General features: G+C 48.4%; 1 protein-coding gene across 2 annotated transcripts in view; it reads left to right on the top strand.

The window, feature by feature from the left end:
- Positions 1-824: 824 nt before the first annotated feature.
- Positions 825-24,016, top strand: part of Capzb (capping actin protein of muscle Z-line subunit beta) — a 102,528-nt gene continuing 79,336 nt past the window's right edge. Inside the window, exon 1 of one of the 2 annotated variants that reach the window (XM_090335696.1) lies at positions 825-980. In XM_090335696.1, the coding sequence (XP_090191822.1) occupies positions 891-980 (90 nt within the window). In that variant the 5' untranslated portion in view covers positions 825-890. The remainder of the gene's footprint in view (positions 981-24,016) is intronic. The other variant, XM_090335697.1, reaches the window with a different exon arrangement.

A 24,016-nucleotide genomic window follows, 5' to 3' on the forward strand; every position in this document is an offset into this window, starting at 1 on the left:
GTCCGGATGGGCTCTGACCCCCGCCTCGGCCCCTGCCTCCGCCCCTGCCTCCGGCTGGAGCCCCCCTCTCCCCCTTCCGCATCCAGGCTGGTCTCCTCCAGAACCCAGCCTGGACCCCTGGACCTCCTGGGCCAGGCCCTGCACCCCGCTGCCGTCCCCCCGGCGTGGTCCCCCGCTTCCTCTTGGTGGTTCAGCTAGGTCTTCTTCCTGCGTCTCCATGGTCCCGGCTAGGCCGCCGTTTCCATCCTGGCCCAGGCTAGGCCCCCAGGTCTCCAAACTCCCTTCCCCTCTCCGCGGCCTCGCCTGGACCTCGGACGACCCCTCCTCTGTGGCCTCCGTTAGGATTTAGTCCCGCTCCCCCGCCTTGCCTGCCTTTGGGGGTCCTGAGTCTACAGTTCTGCTCCGCCGTCCCCCTCCCCCGCCGACAACTCCCGGCCCTCGGCCCCCCGCCGTCGGGGGCCCGGGACTTGTCACACTTTGAGCGCAGTCTGCGTCAGTCCGCCCAGCCCAGTCTGGCCCTGCCCTCCATCACCATCCCGTGGCCAGTCCTGACCACGACTCGTGCCCCCTCCCTCCCCTGTACCTAGGGCGCGCCCTCCGGGAAGCAGGGGAGCGGCTCCCGCTGGGTGGGGGTGGTCGGGGTGCTGTGCCTTCTCAAGCTCCAGAGTTGCCCTTTCTGGGGAGGACGCCTGGGAGCGAGCAAGGGAGCGAGCCGGGGAGGAGAGGGCGGGCATCTGCGTGCCCGGAGCAGCCACCGCGCAGGGCCTCCCAGCTGCCCTGCGAGCTGAGCAGTGAGGATCACCGAGATGAACGCACAATTGCTCTTGTGAGGCCTCTGCCTTGGGGGTGCCACCAGGCTCAGAGCCCCAACAACATATGGCCTGGACAGGATGCACCCAAGAAGGCGCAGCCTCCCTTTCCCCCTGAACTGTCAGCTTGTGAAGGTTGGAACTGCAGATTATGGAGGTGTTTCCGATCAGGTGAGAAGTGGAAGGCCAGGCTGCTAGTGGCCTTTGTTTTGGTAATGAAGGAAGGGACTAGACAAGCCTGAGATGGTTCCTCTTACCCACTCAAGTCTCCCCACAGCGTCCACTTTGGGACCTTCTACAAGGGTCTGCCATCTAGGTGGGAGAGCAGACTCCAGCCCCACTAGGTCAAAAAGACTTTGGCGAATGCCCTATGAGAGCATAGGCCACCTGCTGCATTTCTGCCTTGTGCAGGCACCTTTGCAGGACTGCCAGATGTTTGCTTGTGAACTTTGAGCCCTAGATGGTTTTTGAGGAATCCCAGTTCCTTGTTTAATCAAGGGATGCTGAACAAGGGTGACTAGTTTAGATGCTTTCTGGATAGTGAGTACAAAGTTTTTAATAATTAATACTGGAAGATTTCTATAGTGGTTTTAGGCGTAGGCCCCAGCTTGAACAGAGAATCATTTCTCTGTGACAGTTTTGGCTGAAGTTTTGTAAGTGTGTGCTCAGGGCAAAAGCAGAGGAGGATGAGTGGAGCAGCCGGTTGGGGTTGCCCAGGGCAGCTCTTCAGGTATGAAAGGACATGTGATGGAAAGTGACAGGAATGACCCAGGAAGAGCACATGACACCTAAGGCCTCCCGGCGTCCTCAGTGTGGCTCTCACTGGGGCATTCTGAAAAGACAGGAAGGGATGGAGAAGATGCTGTCTGCTCGACACGCTGCTTCATCTGATGAGCTCACTTCATACCCACCAAGTCTTGAAGGTGTTTGCTGGGCATTTGATAGGTGGATAAGATGATGGGGGGGGAGGTACAGTATCTTCTAGATACTGCTGCATGGATGGGAGATCCACTGCAGGTCAGTAAGAACACATCTGGCCATCTCTAGACTGCATTGCTGTCTAGATGCTGGTCTGTTTGAAGGTATAATGATACTGTTTAAAAAGCACAATAAATAGGATGCTCCAACAGTAGGAAGGTGCGGTGTTTATGGCCCATGGGTTCTGTGCTAGATGCTTTGCGTAGGAACTCTTGTTTAATAGTGAAATAGTGCCCGGGTGCTGTTGACTCATCCTAGCTACTCAGGAGGCTGAGATCTGAGGATTGAGGTTTAAAGCCAGCCTAAGCACAAAAAGTCCATGAGACTCCTATCTCCAGTTAACACCACTAGAAAACCGGAAGTGGCTCTGTGACTCTGTGTGTACAGCAATAGCTTGAGCTCAAGAGCTCAGGGACAAGTGCCCAGGCCGAGTTCAAGCTGCCCCCCCTTCCCCCAAAAAAGTGAAATAGAATAGTAGTATGGTGAGAACAATAGCTTATTTTTTTGAAATCTGGGCCTAGGTGCTGTCCCTGAGCTCTTCAGCTCAAGGCTACCGCCCTACCCATTGAGCCACAGAGCCACTTCCATTTTCTAGTGCTTATTTGGAGATGAGTCTTTGGGTCTTTAGTGTCTTGTGCCTGGGCTAGCTTTGAACTGTGATCCTTGAACTCAGCCTCCTGAATAGCTAGGATTTTAAGTGTGAGCCACCTTGCCTGGCTTGGCTTGAGCTCTTTGACAGAGCAAGGGTTTTGAATTGTTTTCCAAGGCTCTATATATAGGGACTAGAACAGCACCTGGGACTGAAGTGGCACAGTGCCATACTCTTCCCATCAAGGAACAAGCAGGAGGATTGCAAGTTCGAGGCCAGCCTGGGTAATATAGTGATATACTGAGATCCTGTCTCAAAGAAAAAAGGAAAGAAAAAAAGAGGAAATGAATTAGTTTACTGTGGTCTCTGGTTGTGTCTGTTTGTTAATTGAGCCAGCTGGTTTATAGCTCATTCCCCACAGTCCTAAGTCCTTTTTTTGCCAGTCCTGGGGCTTTAACTCAGGGCCTTGGCACTGTCCTTGGACACTTTTTTGCTCAAGGCTAGCACTCTGCCACTTGAGCCACAGTGCCACTTGTGGCTTTTTCCATGTATGCATTAAAAAGGAATTGAACCTGGGGCTTTGTGCATGCTAAGGGAGCCCTCTACCATTAGGCCATGCTCCTGGCCTCTCTTTTTTTTGTACTGGTATTGGGACTTGAACTCACAGTCTGGGTGCTGACCCTTAGTTCTTTTCTTTGTTCAAGGCTGACACTCTTACCACAGTTTCACTTCTTAGCTTGAACTCTGGGCCTGGGTGCTCTCCCTGAGTCCCCCTCCCCCCTCCCCAAGGCTACCACCTAGGCCTAGGTGTTGTCCCTGAGCTCTTGGCTCAAGGCTACTGCCCTACCCTTGAGCCATGGCCCCACTTCCCATTTTTTCTAGTGATTAAATGGAGATAAGAATCTCACAGTCTTTAGTGCCCTGGCTGGCTTTGAACCACGCCCTCAGATCTCAGCCTCCTGAGTAGCTAGGATTACAGGTGTGAGCTTGGTGCCTGGCCTCAATTCTAGTTTTTTGGTTGCTAATTGGAGATAAGTCTTCACACCTCTTCTCCCCCTTCAAACTGCATGATCCTCAGGTCTTAGCCTCCTAAGTAGCTAGGATTAGAGGTGCGAGCCCCTTAGTTCCTAGACCACTGGCCCCCAAGTACTTTCTTTCTATTTATTTATTTATTGATTGATTGATTTACTTGCCAGTCCTGGGGCTTTAACTCAGGGCCTGAGCACTGTCCTTGGGCTTTCTCAAGGCTAGAGCTATACCACTTGAGCCACAGCACCACTTCCGGCTTTTTTTCTATATATGTGGTACCAAGAAATCAAACCTAGGTCTTCGTGCATGCCAGGCAAGCACTCTGCCACTAGGCCAAACTCCAATCCCAAGTTAGTTCTTCCCCCCCTTCCCTCCCTCCCTTCCTTTCTTTCTTTCTTTTTTATGTGAGTCATGGGGTTTGAACTGGGCCTGGGCACTGTCCCTGAGCTCTTTACCTCAAGGCTACCATCCTACCCTGGGCCAAGCCCCACTTCCTGTTTTCTAGAGATTAATTGGGAATAGAGTCTTAGGTCCTGGGCCTGGGCTGGCTTTGAACCTTGATCCTCAGATCTCAGCCTCCTGAGTAGCTAGGATTACAGGCGGGAGCCAACGCACCAGCCAAGAGCATGGCCAAGAGCATGCTTTTGTGGAGTCAGTTTCACCTTCCCTGTTAGGAATGCTTAGACAAATGGAATTTATTTGCCTTCTCTTAGGTAATAATGTTACTACTGTCCCTAAGTGCTTCACAATTTCAAAGCACTTTTCCTAATGTAGTTTTAGCTTCTCATTTAGGGATTACTATTCTGGTGCTCGATGTTGGGGCTTGTAGCAGCGAAGAGTGGGGAGAAGACCCCTCAGTTGTCTCTGGCTCTCAGGTAGCTTTGTCTCACCAGAGCTGACAAGAGAGGCACCTTACATTGTTACCAGATTAAATAATAGAGTTGGCACTAATGTGTCTTGGTGGATTCCTTGAGTAGATAAACTACACAATTCAACTGCCCTGTTCTTTAAATCCAACTGGACTCTTGGGTAGAATACTTGAAGAAAAGTAGCCAAAGATCAATAGTTTGAGATGAAGGAGCTGATAAGACATGCCTTAGGCCTTTTCTATTAATAGAAGACTTATATTTTTACATTCTTGGGGAAAGGGCAAAGGACAGAAGACTGGACAGACAGCACAGGAACTCAGTGGCAGGGCAACTGTTCAGACATCTGCCTGCCTGGCTATGCAGGCTCACTCTTAGGCAGATGCAGCCCACCCCCCTTTTTTTTTCTTAATTTGCTAATCCTGGGGATTGAATTTGGGGCCTGGGCACTGTCCTTGGACACTTTTTGCTCAAGGTTAGTGCCCTGTCACTTAAGCCACAGCACCACTTCCAGCCATTTTGGAGTATGTGGTACTGAGGAATCGAACCCAGGGCTTCATGCATGCTAGGCTAGCATTTTTCCACTAAGCCTTTATATATAATAATTTTCTTGTTTATGAGAGCCAACACCTTCCCAGCTTCCGTTGGCAGTGGGTAGACATGTCAGTCTTCCCTGAAGTTTCAGCGAGAAAAGCAACTGCAAGCACACAGGTGTGGGGGAGGCCTGTGAGAGGCCTGTGACCAGCTGCACCCCTAGGCCTTGAGGGATGCCTGCCCTCATGCCCATCATTGCAGTGCCAGATAGGTGCGGGGGCTTGTAACCCACTCCTCTGCACATAGGAGGTTCTCCTACCGCTGTGCAACCCCATAATGCTGCCCTGCCAGCCTGGCTCTCTCCCTCTGACTTGAGCTTGCGTGGTCCAGCCCCAGGGCTGAAGCTTAGGAAGGAGGAGTGGAAAGCTTTGGGAGTCTAGTAACTGATGCGAGTGGCTGGCCTTGCATCATCATCTTCTTTTTAATTTAATTTTTTTTATTAAAGAATTTACTAACATTGATTTTTACATCATATTTCAAATGTCATGTTTAAGAAACAAGTCTTCAAGAAGGAAATCTCTATGCCTTGCAGCTTCTTAACTCCTCTGTACGTCACTTGGGTCCTTAGAAACTGAGCCATCCAGCCCCGCTGGTACGGGAGATTCGTGTTTCAGCCTGAGGAGGTGGAGACTTAACGTCTGTGTGGGCACTAACCATGTGCTAAGCACTGAGCTAGAAGCTGTGCTCCTTGGAAGTGCCTGTGGCAGCCCAGTGAGGAACATTCGGCTTGGGCAGGAGGCAGGGTAGCACCTTAGATTTAGAGCACTTCCTCCTCAGGAGGGTTAAATGAGATAATACAGGCCAGATGCTTGGAACATTATCTAGCATATAATTGCATAAGATGAGGTGCATAGGGACATGTGATTAGCCCCTGTATAACTCTGAAAGAATTGGATTTCATGACTGCAGGGCCGGCTGAACTCCTTGTCTCCACCTCTTATTACCTGCTGATGCCACTTTGCAGTGTGCAAGGCTTTGGGCTGTATGTTGAAGGGAGAATGTGTGTCCTTGGGGGACAGTGCTGTTCTCTGGGAGCCTTGTTGGTGCTGCTGGAGTCACCTTACTTGCCTTCCAGGCTGGAACAGCGTGGCTCGTCTGCTGCACCTTGTTTTGGCCAGAGGAAGTCTTCACTGAACCATTGAGTAAGGGGGTGAGGAGAGTGGCAGGAGGATGCCTTTTTCTTTCTTTCACTGCCTGCCCCACAGAAGATGGGCTTTGGAGTGGAGCTTATGTGGATTAACTTTTGCCCGTCAGTTGGTGCAGGACCTTAAAAGTGAGGTCCCCGTCTTTCCTGACCCTCATCTCCTCCATGCACAGCGTGAGGATAACAGTGTAGAGGGAGACCAGGAAAAAGAGGAAGGTTTTGTTAGGCTCCACCCAGTGCCTGGTACACAGTAATGGTAGCTGTGGCTATTACTTGTCTTGCTCTGCCTGCCCCAGTGTGGGGGATATACATAGAAGCCACAGTCTCTGATCTCTACCCCAGGAGGGGGAGGGGACCACGGCAGCAGAAGGAAATCACACTGGAAGAGACTTGACAGAGGCTGATGTGTGTTCACTGAGCAGCGTGATTCAGGTTCCTTCTCAGACCTCCCAGTCCACAGCCAGCTTGGGATCTCGGTGGCTTGGGTGGAGAGGGCGTGGTGCACTGAGTGGTCAGTGTAGACCAGGTCAGCCAGTGAGTTAGAGGACAGAGGTGCTCCATCTTGGGCGTGGTTGCAGGACGCCTGAGTTGCTAAGCTAAGGAGTTTGCATTTGGTCTGTGACAGTATGGAGCCTGCAGCGTTTTTGACAGGGTAGGTAGCAATTTGAGGAGGCTGGCAGTGGTGGTATTTTAGGAAGAGTCCTCTGGCTATGGTGTACAGGAAGGACTGGGAGGTGACAAGAGATGGAGGCAGGGAGATGGACATTAGTGGGCATCAGCCCAAGTCATGAGGGTCCTGGCCCCCCACTTTCCTGTGGGTGCAGAAAAGGAGGGGTGGCTGATCAAGATTGGGAGGCAGAAGGAGACGTTGAGGTTTACCACAGCTGTGGGTCAGGGGAGCGTCTTCCCCCAGAGCTTCCCAGCGCATGGATTTGGACTTATCACTGACGACACACAGCTATTTCTGGGCAGATAGTGGTGTCTGCAGACCCTTGGTATTCTGTTTAAACTGAAGCAAGATTTCAGCCTGGTTAGCCAATGATTAGCTGTCATTCATCTGGGGACCTGCCAGTGGCACTAGATCCAGTCTGCACGCCATAGCTCAATCTCTGGGCACACAACTGGAGTGCCTGAGACCTCCATTCTGTGGAGGGATGCTTTGCAGGGTGGCTGTAAGAATGACAGGCTGGGAGTTCTTGCCTGAGTTTTAATATTCCACATACATGGGGAGCCAAGACGTTCTTGGGGTAGCCTGACTCCAGGACCAACTGGTCAGGATGCTTCAGGGACACCTGTCCTACAGCCCTGGAGACCTACCATCTACATCTTTCAGGCTTAAAAGCAGGAGAGGGCATGTATCTTGATTCTGACAGAGCCTGTGACCAGGGCAAAGGCAACATGTGGAGTCCACATCCTGGGGCAGAGGCAGCCTTGCTCACCTCACCTTCACCTCCTGCCACCAGTTCATCTGTGCGGGACATCTTTGCAAACTAGTCTGGAGACTCTCTGACCCCCTACCCCCATTGCACTCCTCCTGCCTTCTTACATCAGCCAGATGTACTGTTCCTCTGGTCCCATATAGGGGCAATTGTGAGGGCTGACTGCCTATGGAAGTGTAATACAGGAAGGGTATGCATGCCTGGCACTGGGTATTGCAAGAGAAGTGTGGGCGTTTGTGGTTTTGTTAACGTGGATAGTTGATGGCTCGTGTTTCACTTAACCTCCCAACCTTGCTTTGGAGGGAAGGACTAGATCTTTTTTTTTTCCAGTCCTGGGCTTGAGCTCAGGGCCTGAGCACTGTCCTTGGACTTTCTCAAGGCTCTAGCTCTACCACTTGAGCCACAGCACCACTTCCGGCTTTTTTCTATGTATGTGGTACTGAGGAATTGAACCCAGGTCTTCGTGCATGCTAGGCAAGCACTCTACCACTAGGCCAAACTCCCAGCCCAGGACTAGATCTTTTTCAGAGACCCTGGGAGGTGGAGCCCTGGCTCAGGGTTTGCAGCCTTATTATAGGCCAGTCTGGAGAAACCCTAGAGTGGTAAAAATGCCAGCTCAGTCTTTTCTGTCCTCCGTTTTTACAGAGGTGCTTATTGAGGCAGTTTCTCTGTCATCTCTAGCTTTGACCCTGAACTTCCGCTACAGCTGTTCTCTCAAGCTTCCTCTTCTTCAGCTGACTGTACCCTCTAGTTAACATCAGCTCTGAAGCCGATGGCGCACCCCTATAATCCTAGCTACTCAGGAGGCTGAGATCTGAGGATCAAATTTAAAGCCCTAGGGCATTAAAGACCGGAGAATTGTCTCCAGTTATCCTATAAGATAGGATAGGATAACTGGAGATAAGGATAGGATAGTGGAACTGTGACTCCAGGGGTAGGGCAGCAGCTGAAGAGCTCAGGGACAATGCCCAGGCCCAGGGGTAGGGCCATAGCCTTGAGCTGAAGAGCTCAGAGACAGAGCCCAGGCCCAGAATCCAAACCCCAGGATGGACCAAAAAAAAAAAAAAAAATCAGCTCTGAAACCATTATCTGATTGATCTCTTTGTGTGTGTGTGCATGAGCATGCCAGTACTAGGACTTGAACTCAGGGCTTCGCTGGGCTCGTGTTCTGCCACTGGAGCCTCCCTCCACTTTTCCCTTTTTCCTGCTTAAAGGAAGATAAGAGACTGCAGGTTGTCTCTGAACCAGACTGGGATCCTTAGATCTTGGCCTCCCGAGTAGGACTGTAGGTGTGAGCTCCTGTCACTTAGCAGTATTGGTCTTCAGATTTGGAAACTTAGCTGTCACCAAGTGAAGTATGTTTTTTGGTGCGTCCGTTTGTGTGCAGACATAACCATGCATTCACCACACAAAGGTGACCCTGGTATCTCCAGGTGATAAAATCTTAGGGGACCATCCTGCCCGAGCACATCATTTTTTTAAATGGCTGGTAGTCCTGGGACTTGACCTCAGGGCCTGGGCCCTCTCCCTGAGATTAATTTGCTCAAGGCTAGTGTTCTATCACTTGAGCCACCACTCCACTTTGCCTTATTTGGAGTAGTTAGAGATAAGAGTCTAGTAGACTTTTCTGTCTGGGCTGACTTCAAATTACAGTCCTCATATTTCAGCTTCCTGAATAGCTGGGATTAAAGGTGTAATCTCTACCTCTTGAGCCACAGCACCAGTTCCAGCCTTTTCTATGTGGTACCAAAGAATTGAACCCACAGCTTTGTGCATGCTAGGCAAGCAGTCTAGTATTAGACCACACTCCAGGCCCTGCAGACCATTCTTGACCAGTGTGTTTTGTGGTCTGTGATCACATGGAAAATGCCTTGCAGACCTAGACCCACTCCAAAGCTCTTGCTGATAGGATTTGGCTGGCCACTTTTTTTTTCTTTGCCAGTCCTGGGCTTGAGCTCAGGGCCTGAGCACTGTCCTTAGACTTTCTCAAGGCTGGAGCTCTACCACTTGAGCCTCAGCACCACTTCCAGCTTTTTTCTATGCATGTGGTACCGAGGAATCGAACCCGGGTCTTCATGCATGCTAGGCAAGCACTCTACCACTAGGCCAAACTCCCCACTTTATAGTGAGGAAACAGGCTGAGAGGTCCCTATAAGTCCACCCCCCAAGTGTTTGAGGAGGCCTGGGACTATGTTTGATTTTTGATTCAGGTTGTTGAAATAAAAGTATTTGGAACTATGTAAGCCACGTGCAAATGTTTGTGATGTCTTAGCCAACAGCCAGAGGGTGCCGGGTGGTGGTAGGACCAGTACGAGGTCTGTGTGCCAGAGTGCCTTTATGCCTGGCTTCTCCCTGTGACGGAAGTGAATGCCTGTGGCATGTTGACTCAGAGTGGCCGCCCCTTATTGAGGACTGTTGGTTGAAAAGCTTTGGTTGTGTTGGCTTTTTCCTGTTCTGAGGAAAAGCCACGTGAGCAGTCCAGTGTTAAATGACCTGGGTGGGTTGAGTTGGCTGCCTTGGCCAGCCCGATCAGTGGTTTCTTGTCTTTAGGAAGGAATCTATTGATAAATAGGAGTGCTGTAAATTCCTGCCTAAAGGGAGGCCTCTGCACCATAGTGTTATAAATATGCTCTCCAAGAGCAATTGGAGTCACAACAATAGACTTCGAAGTAAAGAATTCTCACAGCAAAACATTTACTTCTGCAAAAGGGTCCAGCATCAGCCCAAAAGCCTGGCAAGCCAGCACACAGAGCCAGCAGGCCGCCCCCCTGTTTATCCTTACGCAGCAGGCCCTGCCCCTCTGGCTCAGATTGGTTGAGCTCACAGATCTGCTCGTGATTGGCTAGTTTGAATGGGATAAAATGTACTTACATAGGATGACTTTGAAATAACTAACAACACAAGCAAACTCAAAAGATACATACATGCACCCTCTGCTAATTCTTGAATAATCTGAGATATGTCTTACTTTCATCTCACAAAGAATCCAGTTTAAGACAAAACCTTACATTTCTTCTTTATCCCAAGGCAGTTTTCTCTTAACTGAAACCTAGCCACGGAGCCAGTGTGGGAACTTTTTTTCTTTTTGGTCAGTCTTAGGGCTTCAGCCAGGGCCTGGACATTTTCCCTGAGCACTTTTGCTCAAGGCTAAGCACTTAGAACCACAGCTTTTACTTCCAGTTTCCTGGTGGTTAATTGGAAATGAGTCTCACTCACTTTCTTGCCCAGCTGGCTTTGAACTGCAGTACCCAGATCTTAACCTTCTGGTAGCTAGGATTACAGGCATGAACCACCAGCACCTGGTCCTTTTTTTTTTTTGGTCATGGGGCTTGAACTCAGGGTCTGGGTGCTGTCCCTCCAGCATTCTACCACTTTGAGCCACAGCATCATTTTCAGTTTTCTGGTGGTTAATTTGGAAATAAGAGTCTCACAGACTTTCATACCCGGGCTTTGAACCTTTATTCTCAGATCTCAACCTCCTATGTAGCTAGGATTGCAGGTGTAATCCAGCGCCTGGCTACACCTGGTCTTTAAAGCAGGAGCTTTTTTGTGGGGGAGGGCGGTCATGGGGCTTCAATTCATCCTGGGCTTTGTCTCTGAGCTCTTCAGCTCATGGCTACTGCCCTACCTTTGAGCTAAGCCCCACTTCCCCTTTTCTAGAGGTTAATTGGAGATAAAATTCTCAGGTCCTTTTGTGCCCGGGCTGGCTTTGAACCTTGATCCCCAGATCTCAGCCTCCTGAGTAGCTAGGATAACAGGAGTGAGCCACTGCGCTCCACTAAAGCCATACACTTTGATAGAAAATACAGCTCTGGGGCTGGGAGTTTGGCCTAGTGATAGAGTGCTTGCCTAGCATGCATGAAGACCCGGGTTCGATTCCTCGGTACCACAAACATAGAAAAAAGCCAGAAGTGGTACTGAGGCTCAACTGGTAGTGCTCTAGCCTTGAGAAAGCCCAAGGACAGGGCTCAGGCCCTGAGCTCAAGCCCAGGACTGGCAAAAAAAAAAAAAAAAAAAAAAGTAAGGAAAAAAAAAAAGACAGCTCTGCCCTGCCCTTCCTCTTTCCTTCTTCCTTTTTCTCTCTGCTGTCAGTCCTGAGGCTTGGACTCGGCCTGGGCCCTGTCTTGTGAGCTGCTTTTGCTCAAGGCTAACGTTCTACCACTTGTCACAGCACCAATTCCACCTTTTTCTTTTGCCGTTGTAGCTATTTCTGGCTGGGGCTCTAGCTTGGAGGAAGGGTGCCTGCCTAATGAATGAGGTCCCAGGTGCTATCCCCAGCACCCCAAAGTATGAAGGAAAAGCTCCTCCGGACAGGCTTTAGTAAGTCAATATATGTAAAGCCAGGCACAGGGTAATAGTAGCGGCATGGCCTCTTAGCATGGTATTAGACTCAGAAGGGACACACGTGTGGGCACTCCTTTGCCTCTGTTGGGGGGAGTGTGTACTCGGTCTTCTAGGGAGGGCATGCACCTGTGCCCAGAGCAAGCTGTTTGAAGTAGGGCTTTTGTTCCAGGTTATAATACAAGCCACTCTTTTGGGGGAAAAATGGCTTAATTTCTCATTTTCTGAGTGTGAGTAGCCAGCCTTGGCATGGATTTGTGCTTGGTACCACAGCCTTTGAGGGGACTCAGTTGCTGTGCTAACAGCCACTTCTCCCAGCTAACCCTCCTCCCCTTGGGCACTATGCTTATCTTCTGGTCTATTTTCTTTTTTTTTTCCTGAAGGAGGCAGATTAGCTTCTGCTGAACTATGTTGCATTTGTAAGCTGCCTCAGATTTAGATTTCTTTGACTCAGGATTACTATTTCATTTGATGGCATGCAATTGATTTTAAGCCATGTGAGTATTGGGGCTTAGATGTATAAAGAGGTAAGATGAAGAAGGTAGAAGAAGAATAGAATGGCAAGAAGGTGGCCTGGGTACAGCAGGATTGTGAGAAGTGTATTTGGGACCCACACCTACCCGTGGCTGTTGATGAACTCACCCCTTCCTCAGTCTGAGCCTTAGCCTCGTTTCTGGATAAAAGAACAAACATCTTGGTCTGGGAATTTAGCTTAATGGTAGAGTGCTTGCCTAGCATGCCCGAGGCCCTGGCTTCAATTCCTCAGCGCCACATAAACAGAAAAAGGCTGGAAGTGGCGCTGTGGCTCAAGTGGTAGATTGCTAGCCTTGAGCAAGAGAAGCTCAGGGACAGTGCATGGTGCCTGAGTTCAAGCCCCAGGACTGGCCAAAAAAATAGTTGTATATACTTTTTGGGGTGTGATGTTACTTAGGTACAATGTGTAATGTTGTTAGGTTAAGTATAGCTACTTAAACATTGTAATTAATTTTTTTCTTTTTTCCATCAAGGGGCTTGAACTCTGGGCCTAGGTGCTGTGTCTGAGCTCTTCAGCTCAAGGCTGCAGCCCTGCCCTAGGGCCTGGGCATCCTGAGCTCTTCCGCTCAAGGCTACCCCCCTATGCCCTGAGCACCAGTGCCACTTCCAGTTTTCTAGTGGTTAATTGGAGGTAAGGGTCTCACACTCTTGGTGCCCTGGCTGGCTTTGAACTGCAGTCCTCAGATCTCAGTCTCCTGAGCAGCTAGGGTTACAGGCGTGAGCCACTGCGCCTGGCTATGATCATTTCTTTATGGAGGTAACATTCAGAGTCCTTTTTTCTAGCTTTGTGTAGTTTTGTTTGTTTGTTTACATTTTGCCAGTCCTGGGGCTTGAATCCAGGGCCTGGGGAGCACTGTCTTTGAGCTTCTTTTGCTTAAGGCAAGCATTCTTATCTACTTGAACCACAGCATCACTTCTAGTCCTTTTCTGTTTATGTGCTACTGAGGAATAGAACCCAGGGCTTCATGCATGCTAGGCAAGCACTCTTACCACTAATACACATTCTCAGTCCCTTGGGTTGATGGAGAGCATGCAGAAGCGATCTGGAGATCCCCAGGATTCTGCTTTTGTCGGGATTCCATGCTATTGGTTCAGTGCATCTTCATTGTTGGAGAAACCATTTATTGAAATCAGACAAGAACTGGTTGCCGTAGCCCTAGGGAGGCCCCTCTGCCACGTGACCAGTTGGCAGGATGTGGATATAGGGTAAATGTGGGCCCCTCAAGTCCTGTTGCTTTGTGTGGTGAGCCAGGGTGATTTGTGGGGCTTGGGCCTTAAGCCTTCCTTTTAAGGAAAAAGATCTGGTGAGGTTGTGATTTTCATGTGTCAGGTGTCAGGCTTTGTGTTGGGAGAAGTGTTGGCACAGTCAGCGAAGAGTACTTACTACTCTGCACGTCAGTGTACCTGCATTGTCCTGTTCACTTACCTGTATTTTCCTAAGTGTGCAGTCCTATCAATTTATGTACATGAGAATTGTAATTATAGAGACTTTACCTAAATTGCTAATAAGTGGCTGAGTCAGGGCTTATGCCCAGTTACTCTGACTTCAGGAGCCTTTGCCCTTTGCCTCTTCCATATCATGGAATTACGTTGCTTGCATGAGGCATGGGGCTTGTTCAGGGACCCACTGTGGCCACTAAGGCAGTGGATTGGGGCCCAGTGTCTAGCCTGTGAGAGTCTGGGTTCCACACTGAGAGTTGATGACTCTTGTGGGAGCTCAGGCAGGCTTGGGTCTTTAAGCTTCTCCATCTTTCCAACATGGTGTTGAGAATCTTCCTGGTAGACCTGTGCTGAGCATCTAGATTGCCAGTGGTTGAAGCTCCCAGTTTGCTGCCGTGTGCCTGCAAGATGTGGATACAGCAGCACAGGGCTGGAGAAAGTGGAGGACGAACAGCAATGGGTTAGGCTCAGGTTACATGGAATGTCAGCCTGAGAAATGTTTGCCCTAGCACTGAGTAAGCATTAAAGTCAGGCTGAGTTGTGTGATGTGCTGTGTGCAGCGTTACCTGGGGGCTAGAGGGAGAATTAGATGTGGCCCAAGAGCCCCTTTCCCTGCTGCTAGCTGTAGGGTCTGTGCATTTGCCTCCCTCTCCCACTTCCTGTTTTGAGATCCATGTCGAGGATAAGGCCTGAGGCTGAGGGCAAAGAGGTGTTTTCTCACTCTGCATCCTTCCCAGGCATAGCAAAGCTCAGTAGGCCTCTGCCTGGTGTGTCTTCCAGGTCCCCTGAGCTGACCAGGACCTCCCTGCCTAGCCAGCTTCACTTCTTCAATCTGATCCATGGTTCTAGCCAAGCTAAGATAGAAGGTGACCTTTTTACTAAAATGTGCTGTGTATGGGAGTGTGTATGGGTGTAAACGCCTATTCTAGGGCTTGAAATGAGGCTGGAGAACTCGAGTTCTTGCTCCTGAGTATCTGAATGCTGACTGAGAAAGGATTATTCAGTCCTTTGTGTTTGTGGGCTCTTCACTCATGGATCCAACCAACTGTGAACCAAAAATAATTGAAAGAAAACTGGGTTTGTGTTAAACCTATAAGGTATAACATTTTTTGATTTTTGTTAAATCATACTCAATTTGTGTTGAATCGGTAACACTTTGATCTCTTGTTCAACAGTACAGCACAATAGCTGTTGTATTGGATAATATAGGCCATTTACAGATATTTGGAGTGTAGGGGAGCATGTACTTAGGATACATGCAAGTTCTGCACTGTGTTCTATAAAGGCTGCTTGTGGGGATGGGGTGGGGACGTGGGTGGTTCTGGAACTGGTCCTCCTTGGATACCAGGGTACCAACTGTATTGGTTTTGAAGTTAAAAATAAACTACCAAGTAGACAAATTTGGAAATAATAGAACCTGCATATAATATGTGCCTAGAAGCTTGGCCCATCTAGTTCTCATAGATAGAACTAGTTACAATGGTGGTGCTTTAAATAAGATTTAAATCTGGGTGTGGTGGTACACACCTTTAATCTCAGCACCTGAGAGGCTAAGGCTAGACAAGTATATACCTAGGCTATATACTATCTCAGATAAAGTTAAGATGTGAATAGGATTTTTTTTTTTTTTTTGGTCTTGTCTGTGGTTGGGGCTTCAATGCAGGACCGGTGTGCTGAACTTGAATTCTTTTGCTCAAGACTTTGAGCCTTAGCTCCACTTCCCATTTTCTTGTGACTTACTGGAGATAAGATTCTCACAGACTTTCCTACCCAGTCAGGCCTCAGATCTTAGCCTTGTGGATGAATATCTAGGATTATAGGTATGAGTCACTGGCACCTGACTTTTTTTTTTTTTTCTTGGTATAGGTGTTGTGAGTCCCAAGCTGTCCTCCAGCCCTAATCCTTCCTCCTTAGCCTCCAAGGTGGAGGATAAAAGATTGGGCCCCTATGCTTGGCTCACCAGGCCTGGCTCTTATACATATTCTGGCTTCTTTGTCGGGGAGAGGCTTGGGAGAAGCATTAGCTCAATGGGGATGTGAGGCTTTTTCCAGTGAGTGATGAGGAGGTTGGAGAGCCCCTTTCTTCCTGCTGTAAGACGGGCATGTGCTGCTCCCTCTGGGAGTGGGTCTGGCTCCAATGACATGGGGGTTCTGGAGACCCCCATGTAGTTGTGAATAAGGCTCCATTCTTTTCTTTCTTGCTTTCTTTCTTTCTTTCTTTTTTTTTTTTTTTGGTCGATCATGGGGCTTGAACTCTGGACCTGGGTGCTGCTGTCCTTGAGCTCTTCAGCTCAAGGCTTCTGTTCTACTTTGAGCCACAGTGCTACTTCTGGTTTTCTGGTGGTTAATTGGACATAAAAGCCTCACAGACATTCTTATGGTGGCCTGGCTTTGAACCGTGATCTTCAGATCTAAGCCACCAGTGCCTGGCTGAGGCTCTGTTCTTGAGTAGGCCTCTGAAGTTGGGCAAAATGAGGCAGGTTGCCCTGCAGTGATTCTGGGCTCCAGTTCCCAGTCTCTGGTGCAGGTGTGGAAACAGAGGTGGGAGCCCAATGTGGTTGTTTTAGATACCTAACTTGTGCTTCCAGCCAAAGCTGTCTTAGTAATTTGGGCTCCTGTGAACAAGAGCTGGCAGAAAGCATGGCACTGAGAGAAAAGAGTCTGCTTGTGACATCTTAATTACTGTGGTTCAGGGGAAGGGTTTCAGGGTTTCATCTGGCCTAGATATCAGGGCTAATGGGAAGACTATCTTCACAGCAGTCTTGGGGCTGTAGAGCCCAGGACATTGCTCTCCTGACCTGGCTGAGATATGCTTGTACATGGTGCAAAGATGGTTGGCTTAGGCTACATAAGCTTGGGTGGGATGGAGGGGGGCCAGGTCCATCAATAACCTGCCTCATCTCACAGGCTTATCCAGTGTCCTATGCTGAGATCTCTTTGTCCTCTGTGTTATGTGGTAGCCACATCTAGCTTTGGATGCTTGAAATATGACTGGTGTGATTGAGGAACAGAGCACACAGTTTTAATAGACTTTAAGTTTAAAGACCACATTCCTAGTGGCTTCGGTATTGACCAATACAGATCCAAATGAAAGGTGACTCACTGAGGAATTAATTGGCTTAATTAAAAAAAAAATGCCAGGCGCCAGTGGCTCATTCCTGTAATCCTAGCTACTTGGGAGGCTAAAAATCTGAGGAGGAAAGTCTGGGGTGTCTTATCTCCAATTAACCACCAAAAAAAGCCAGAAGTGGAGCTATGGCTTAAATGGTGGAGTGCTAGCTTTGAGCAAAAAAAAAAAAGCTCAGAGGCATCATCCAGATTTAAAACCTGCACCCTTTCCCCTAAAAGTCACTCTAAGCTAGGCATGAAGACCTCCATGCTCAGGAGGCTGATGGGAGGGTTTGTGGGCTCCAGACTAGCCAGGACTGCATAGAGACTCTCTCTAGCCAAACAAAGTCAGGCGCCAGTAGCTCATGCCTGTATCTTAGCTACTCTGAGAATCACAGTTCAAAGCCAGCCCTGGGCAGGAAAATCAGTCCCTTTATCTCTAGTTTAACTGTCAAAAGCTGGCAGTGGAGCTGTGGCTAAAGTGGTGGACTAGCCTTGAGACAGAAGCTTCAGGGATAGCACTTGGGACCTGAGTTTAAGCCCCTGGACAAAACAGCAAAAAATTCAACCAACCAACAAAAACAAAAATCCCAATAAGATAAATAATAATTCCAAGTCAGAACCATAGAGGAATACCATTCGACTGGATCTGTCTCCCCCCCACCCTCATTTTGAGGCAGTCTCTTGTCTAGTTTAGATTAGCCTTGAATGCAGAATCCTCCTGCCTTAGTCTCTAGAGTGCTGGGATTACAGGCATCTGCCACCACACCTGACTGTTCTGCCTGATTGTTCTTTTTTGTCCCCCCCACCTCTTTTTGTGTTACACTCTAATTCAAATAGGAAAGTTCAGTACAAGCCACTTTGTAGGGCTAGGGATTTGTTTTGTTTTGTTTTCTTAAACCTAATGGAGGAGAAATGAAACAAAGTGACCTTTCTGTTTTTCCTGAACTTTATAAAGGAAAGGGTAGGTCACAAGGTCTTGAAAGATCCTTTTGACCAAGCCACATTCTCCCCCCTTACCATTAGCTTACACACTCATTCCAGGCATATATTCCTGAGTAAAGATTTACAGTTCAGATTTACATAATCATTAAGACATTTTACTTAGCACCAGCTTGCCTCTTTTTTTTTTTTTGCTAGTCTTGGGCTTGACCTCAGCCTGGGCACTGTTCCTAAACCTCTCTGTGCTCAAGTCTAGTGCTCTACCACTTGAGCCACAGTCCCATTTCAAGCCATGTATATATATGGTATCAAGGACTAGAACCCAGAGTTTTGTGCATGCTAGGCAAGCACTTTACCACTAGGCCACATTCCCGGCCCAACCAGCTTGCATCTTATAATGTCTTGTTTTTCTTAGACCAGGTCTTAACTACTATGTTTTGCGCCATAGTGATTGTCCTATCTCAGCACTCTGACACCATAGGTACACACTACTGTGCCCAGTCTTGGACTCCTTACTTTTTTTTCCCTTGTTGTTGTTGTTGTGGGTCGTGATGCTTGAACTTCTGGGCCTGGGCACTGTCCCTGAGCTCTTCAGCTCAATGCTACCACCCTACCCCTGGGGCCACAGCGCCACTTTCCCCTTTCTAGTGATTAGTTGGAGGTAAGATTTTTTTTTTTTTTTTGCCAGTCCTGGGCTTGAGCTGAGGGCCTGAGCACTGTCCTTGGACTTTTTCAAGGCTAGAGCTCTACCACTTGAGCCTCAGCACCACTTCCAGCTTTTTTCTATATATGTGGTACCAAGGAATCGAACCCGGGTCTTCATGCATGCTAGGCAAGCACTTTAACCACTAGGCCAAGCTCCCAGCCCCTGGAGGTAAGATTTTTGTGCAGTCTTTAGTGCCCGGACTGGCTTTAAACCGGGATCCTCAGGTCTCAGCCTTCTGAGTAGCTAGGATTACAGGCATGGGCCACCTCGCCCAGCCTGTTTTTATTTATTAAGCCAAGTTGCTATATTTAAGTAGTCATACAGAGGGTTTTCAGTTCAACAAGTCAGGTTATGCACACAGTTATGCATCTTGATCAATGTCTCCCCTTCCATTATTCTCCTTCATCTTTCTCAATCCTGTCCACACCTTCAGTTTGCATGGTTTCATTTTTACATAGATACGTTGAATATATTGACTGTATTTGCTCACCCTTTCTGTTTTTATTTTAAGCCAGATTAGGTAAATAGGCAAATACTATTTGGGGGGCCAGGAGATTTGGGCAAGTGGTGGAGTGCTTGCCTAGCATGCACGAAGCCCTGGGTTCAATCCTTTGGTACCACATATATAGAAAAAGCCAAGCTATTGCTCAAGTGGTAGAGTTCTAGCATTGAGAAAGCCCAAGGAGGCCCTGAGTTCAAGCCCAGGACTGGCAAAAAAAACCCCAAAAAAGTCTTAAGGAGGTCTACTACTTCCTTAGATTAAATGCTTTAATCTTCTAAATGTTTTTTCTGGCAACAAAAGCCATACTATTCTTAAGTATTGTGGAAATACATAACTTTCCCGATTCCTCTCAGATCTCTTAGCATGTGATACACTTTCTATAGGTATTTTTTGAGCATGTACTAATATACCAGTCCTGGGGCTTGAACTCAGGGCCTGAGCACTATCCTTAGGCTTTCTCAAGGCTAGAGCTCCGAGTATGAACATGTGCCCACATGTGCGTGCGCAAATTCTTCATATTAAAGAGTGCTGGTCCGTGCAATAAGGAAAGCTGTGAAAAACTGAAGTTACTAAAACTTTAATTATGAAAATATTAGGTTGAAGCCAAAACATTTTTGTAGCCAAAAAAATGTTGACCATTAGCAGTATCATACCTATGGTTCAATTCAATAAAGCTTCATTATGGAAAGTTTGGGTCATGGAGGGAAAAATACTTGAAATAGTCTGATTTGTAATAATGAGTTTCTTGACCACATATGGTTTCCTGCCCCGCCCCCCTTTTTTCTTTTGTTGGTTGTGGGACTTGAACTCTGGGCCTGGGCCTTATCCCTGAGCTCTTCAGCTTAAGGCAACTACCCTACCCCTTGAACCTCAATGCCACTTCTGGTTTTCTGGTAGTTAATTGGAGATAAGAGTGTCAGGGACTTTTCCTGCCTGGGCTGGCTTTGGACCTTGATCCTCAGATGTCAGCTTCCTGAGTAGCTATGATTACACTCTTTTATTTTTTTTATTTTTATTTTTTTTAAGTTTTTAATAGTGTTGGTCCTAAGGCTTTTGAACTAAGGGTGTGGGCTCTGTCTCTGAGCTTTCTTGTTCAAGGCTAGCACTCTACCACTTGAGCCATAGCTCCCTTTCTTGCTTTTTGGTGATGAATTGGAGGTAAGAGTATCACAGACTTTCCTCTGGCTAGCTTCAAACCTCAATCCTCAGATCAGCCTCCTGAGTAGCTAGGATTGTAGGTGTGAGTCACCCATGCTGGCTCTGTCTTCCTTTTTAAGAATCACTATGACCTGAGACTGACTGCATGCTGGGAAATGTTTTGTGACCATTCTTGCTCAGCTCTGCTGGGAGTCCATAGGATGAGAGAGCTCCTGGCTTCTCTGTTGCTGGAGCTTTTGCATCACCAAAGTCTTACATGACTGAAGTCCCATATGCAGCTTCCTCTATCTGCATCTCTCCTAAGGGGAGTGAGCAGAAGTAATCGTATTACCTAAACTCGGAGCAATGCCATAACTCAACAAAAGTATCATGCCACTTTATAATGTTATTGTCGTTTTTGTTTTGTTGTCTTTGTTCTTCATTTAATAAGCAGTATCATTCTTGTATTTATTTGCATGTCTTTGGTTTGCAAGATTGAGTCTTCCTGTCCATGTGTCAGTCCAGGTGATGTTGTACTGGATACCATCTCCTCCCACCTTTGAGCTGTGCTTGTATGCATGCCTGCACAGGTGACAGGATTGTCAGAAGTGTTGTAAGGAAGAGCCTGTGGTGCTCTGTGGACTCCAGCTTCCTCTGGGTGCCTCCCCTTGAGGAATCAGAGGTGCCCAATTAGTATGGATGGAGACAGAAGCAAGTGCCATGGGCTTTCTCTGAATTCCTTTGGGCCCTGTGACTTGACTTCTCTCCTCTCCTCTCCTCTCCTCTCCTCTCCTCTCCTCTCCTCTCCTCTCCTCTCCTCTCCTCTCCTCTCCTCTCCTCCCCTCTCCTCCCCTCCCCTCCCTTCTCCTCCCCTCTCCTCCCCTCTCCTCCCCCCTCCCCTCTCCTCCCTTCCCCTCCTCTTCTCTTCTCTTCTCTTCTCTTCTCTTCTCTTCTCTTCTCTTCTCTTCTCTTCTCTTCTCTTCTCTTCTCTTCTCTCCCCCCCCCCTCCTGTGGGTTCTGGGGCTTGAACTCTGGGCCTTGGTGTTGTTCCTAAGCTCTTCAGCTCAAGACTACCACCCTACCCCTGAGCCATTTTCTAAAGGTTAATTGGAGAGAAGAGTCTCATATTGTTTAGTACCCCGGAGCTTAAACTCTTAAACTCCAGGCCTTTTGCTCTAGTGTGGCTTTTTCATTCAAGGTTGGTGTTCAACCCCTTGAACCATACTCTCCACTTCTGAATTTTTGGTTGTTATTGAAGAAGTCTCATGGATTTTCCTACTCAAGCTGGCTTTGAACCAGGATCCTTAGATCTCAGCCTCCTGAGTAGCTAGGATTATAGATGTGAGCCATCGTGCCTGGCTTCATCTACTTTCAACTGCTCTGTGAATTCTGCTGAAATTTGTGTCACATTACATTTGGGTAGAGAGCCTAATTAGCCGGAGACCTCAGGAAATTAAAATAATCCCAGTGCCCCTCCTTTTGTGCATGACTCCATTGGCCTTTGGTTAGCTTGCCTTTGCCTGCTGTTTCAGTTCTAACAAGAGAAAGCCTTTCTTTGGAACTTTTGGAGGCTGAGCCCCTCTTCCCTATCCCTGCCTAGAGTTGAATTTATTTTTTTAAAGTTTTGTACTTTTTGTTTTTGATCATCAATTAGCTATGCAAGAGGATTTTTTGGGGGGAGGGGGGTTCAGTCCTGGGGCTTGAACTCAGGGCCTGGGCACTGTCCTTGAACACTTTTTGACATGTTCATACTGTGTATGTTGAGGTATTCTCACCCTCTTTCATCACTACCCCTCATCCACACCGGTCTGAAGGAATCTTTGACATAGTAGTCTAGAAAATGGTCATTATTCCTTTCCATTTCTGGGAAGGAGTGGTGGCTCTTGTTTGTTTGTGCCCTGCCTTCTGTGACCTGGAGGACAGTGACTGCTTTCTCATTGTTGGAAGTGCCACACTGTCTTTCCTTCCACTTTTCCCTTTTCTCAGTGGATGGTGTGCAGCCTGAGGACGTCCTGGTGGGCTGGGGTGTTAGTGAGATACACAGGGTCGTGCAGCAGTGAGGGTGGCTCTGTGTCCTGTGGCCCCGGTTTACCTGCTGCAGTAAAGGAGCCCAGGCCTAGGATCTTGAGGCCACTGTTGCTGGAACCGTGTTCGTGTGGCAGCCTCCGTATGAAACCGGAAATTGTATCATATGTGTGTATGTTTGCGCGCATGTGCATGCAGAGCTCGTTTCCAGACCTGAAACTGAAGATGTTTCAATAGTACTCACTTAGAATCCGGCCATATTAAGAACAAAGGCCTTTCCAGGTGAGATCACTGTCCCCTCTGTTGTGTGTGTGTGTGTGTGTGTGTGTGTCTAGCAATAGTGAGGCAAATTCCTTTCCTTGGGGAGGAGAACCATGGTTTGTTGTCTTTGTCAATGAAAGTATTGGGTGACAAAGCAGTGACTGGTGGCCTCTTTCACTTGCAGCACAAAAGAGCTGGGTGTCTTTCTCTGTGGGTGATCACACCAGTCTTCCTAGGTTAGCACCTCTGGTCACCAAGCACCGGCTCTTGATGCCAAGGTCCATGAAGCCCCTAACCTTGCCAGACTTAAAGTCAAGCTGAAAGGTATTCTGGGCCTCTGAGGGGACCAGGGTGGCTCAGGGTGTGAGTATCCTGGGCCCTCAGATGTAAGGTTCCTTTTGTTCTAAGGAGACCTTTCTCGTGTAGCACAGCTTGCACTTGGCCTCAGTCTGAGCAGTAAAAGAAGCTCTGTGTCCTAGAGTAGCCGGACCTCCTCTCTGGTCTTGTCAGTGCTGGTCACCTCTGGAAAGGCGGCAGGATGGCTTCGATGTGGCCACCCAGACTTCCGCTTCATCTCCAATCAGGGTGTGTTTTGGTGTATTCCTGAGGAAAGTGAGAAGATGTCCCTTCCGCTGTGGGGCTGGAGGCTGGCGAGGACTGCTTCAGTTCTTGAGAGGAAGCCTACACCACAGACCTCCCACCCACCTCGCAAGCCTTCTCTGTTTCCCTGTGTTTGCTCCATGTCTGTAGCTGCAGACGCTTGTGTGTATATAAATCCTACAAAGTACTGGGAGTTGGTTTTTAATTTTTTCCACATAAATAGCTTGCTCTGACGGCCAGGAGTTTGGCCTAGTGGTAGAGTGCCTGCCTAGCATGCACGAAGACCCAGGTTCGATTCCTCGGTACCACATACATAGAAAAAGCCGGAAGTGGTGCGGTGGCTCAGGGTAGAACACTAGACTTGGGGAAAGTCCAAGGACAGTGCTCAGGCCCTGCACTCAAGCCTAGGACTGGCAAACAAAAAGAAAAAGAAAAAAAAATAGCTTGCTCTGAGATGGTAAATTCTTCCTTAGTGGAAAAAAGTAGCCTCTGTGTGCTGGCGTGGCGTGGTGGATCTGGGAGTTGGTCCGAAAGACTAGAAACCAACAAGGCGTTTTCTCTTCTGTTCCTGACTTTGAGTGTAATTGCAAATCTGAAGGCCACAGTGGCCAGCCTATAGTAAGCCAGCTAGGCTAAGGGGTGGATGTGGCAGGGCTGGCAGGCAGGAGGACACTTGTCCTGGTTTTCTACCTGCTGTAACTACCAGTGTGGCAGGATAACTTAAATCGTAAGTCAAGGAGCCATGGGACCAGCCAGAGGAGGCACCTGAGGGTCAGTAAGTGAGCCAGGCTTGCTTGTTAGACCCACCAAGTGGCACACAGAAGCCTTCCTTCAAATTGTCCTTTGTGTGTATGTGTGCCACGCGCATGTACCAGTACTAGGGCTTGAACTCAAGGCCTGGGTGCTGTCCCTTACCTTTTGTGCTCAAGGCTGGCACTCTAGCCCTTGAACCACACAACCCTGCTTCTGCTCT

The sequence above is a fragment of the Megascapheus bottae genome, chromosome 6, assembly GCF_031878675.1.
Source record: "Megascapheus bottae isolate mThoBot1 chromosome 6, mThoBot2.hap1, whole genome shotgun sequence".
Classification (NCBI taxonomy): Eukaryota; Metazoa; Chordata; class Mammalia; order Rodentia; family Geomyidae; genus Megascapheus; species Megascapheus bottae.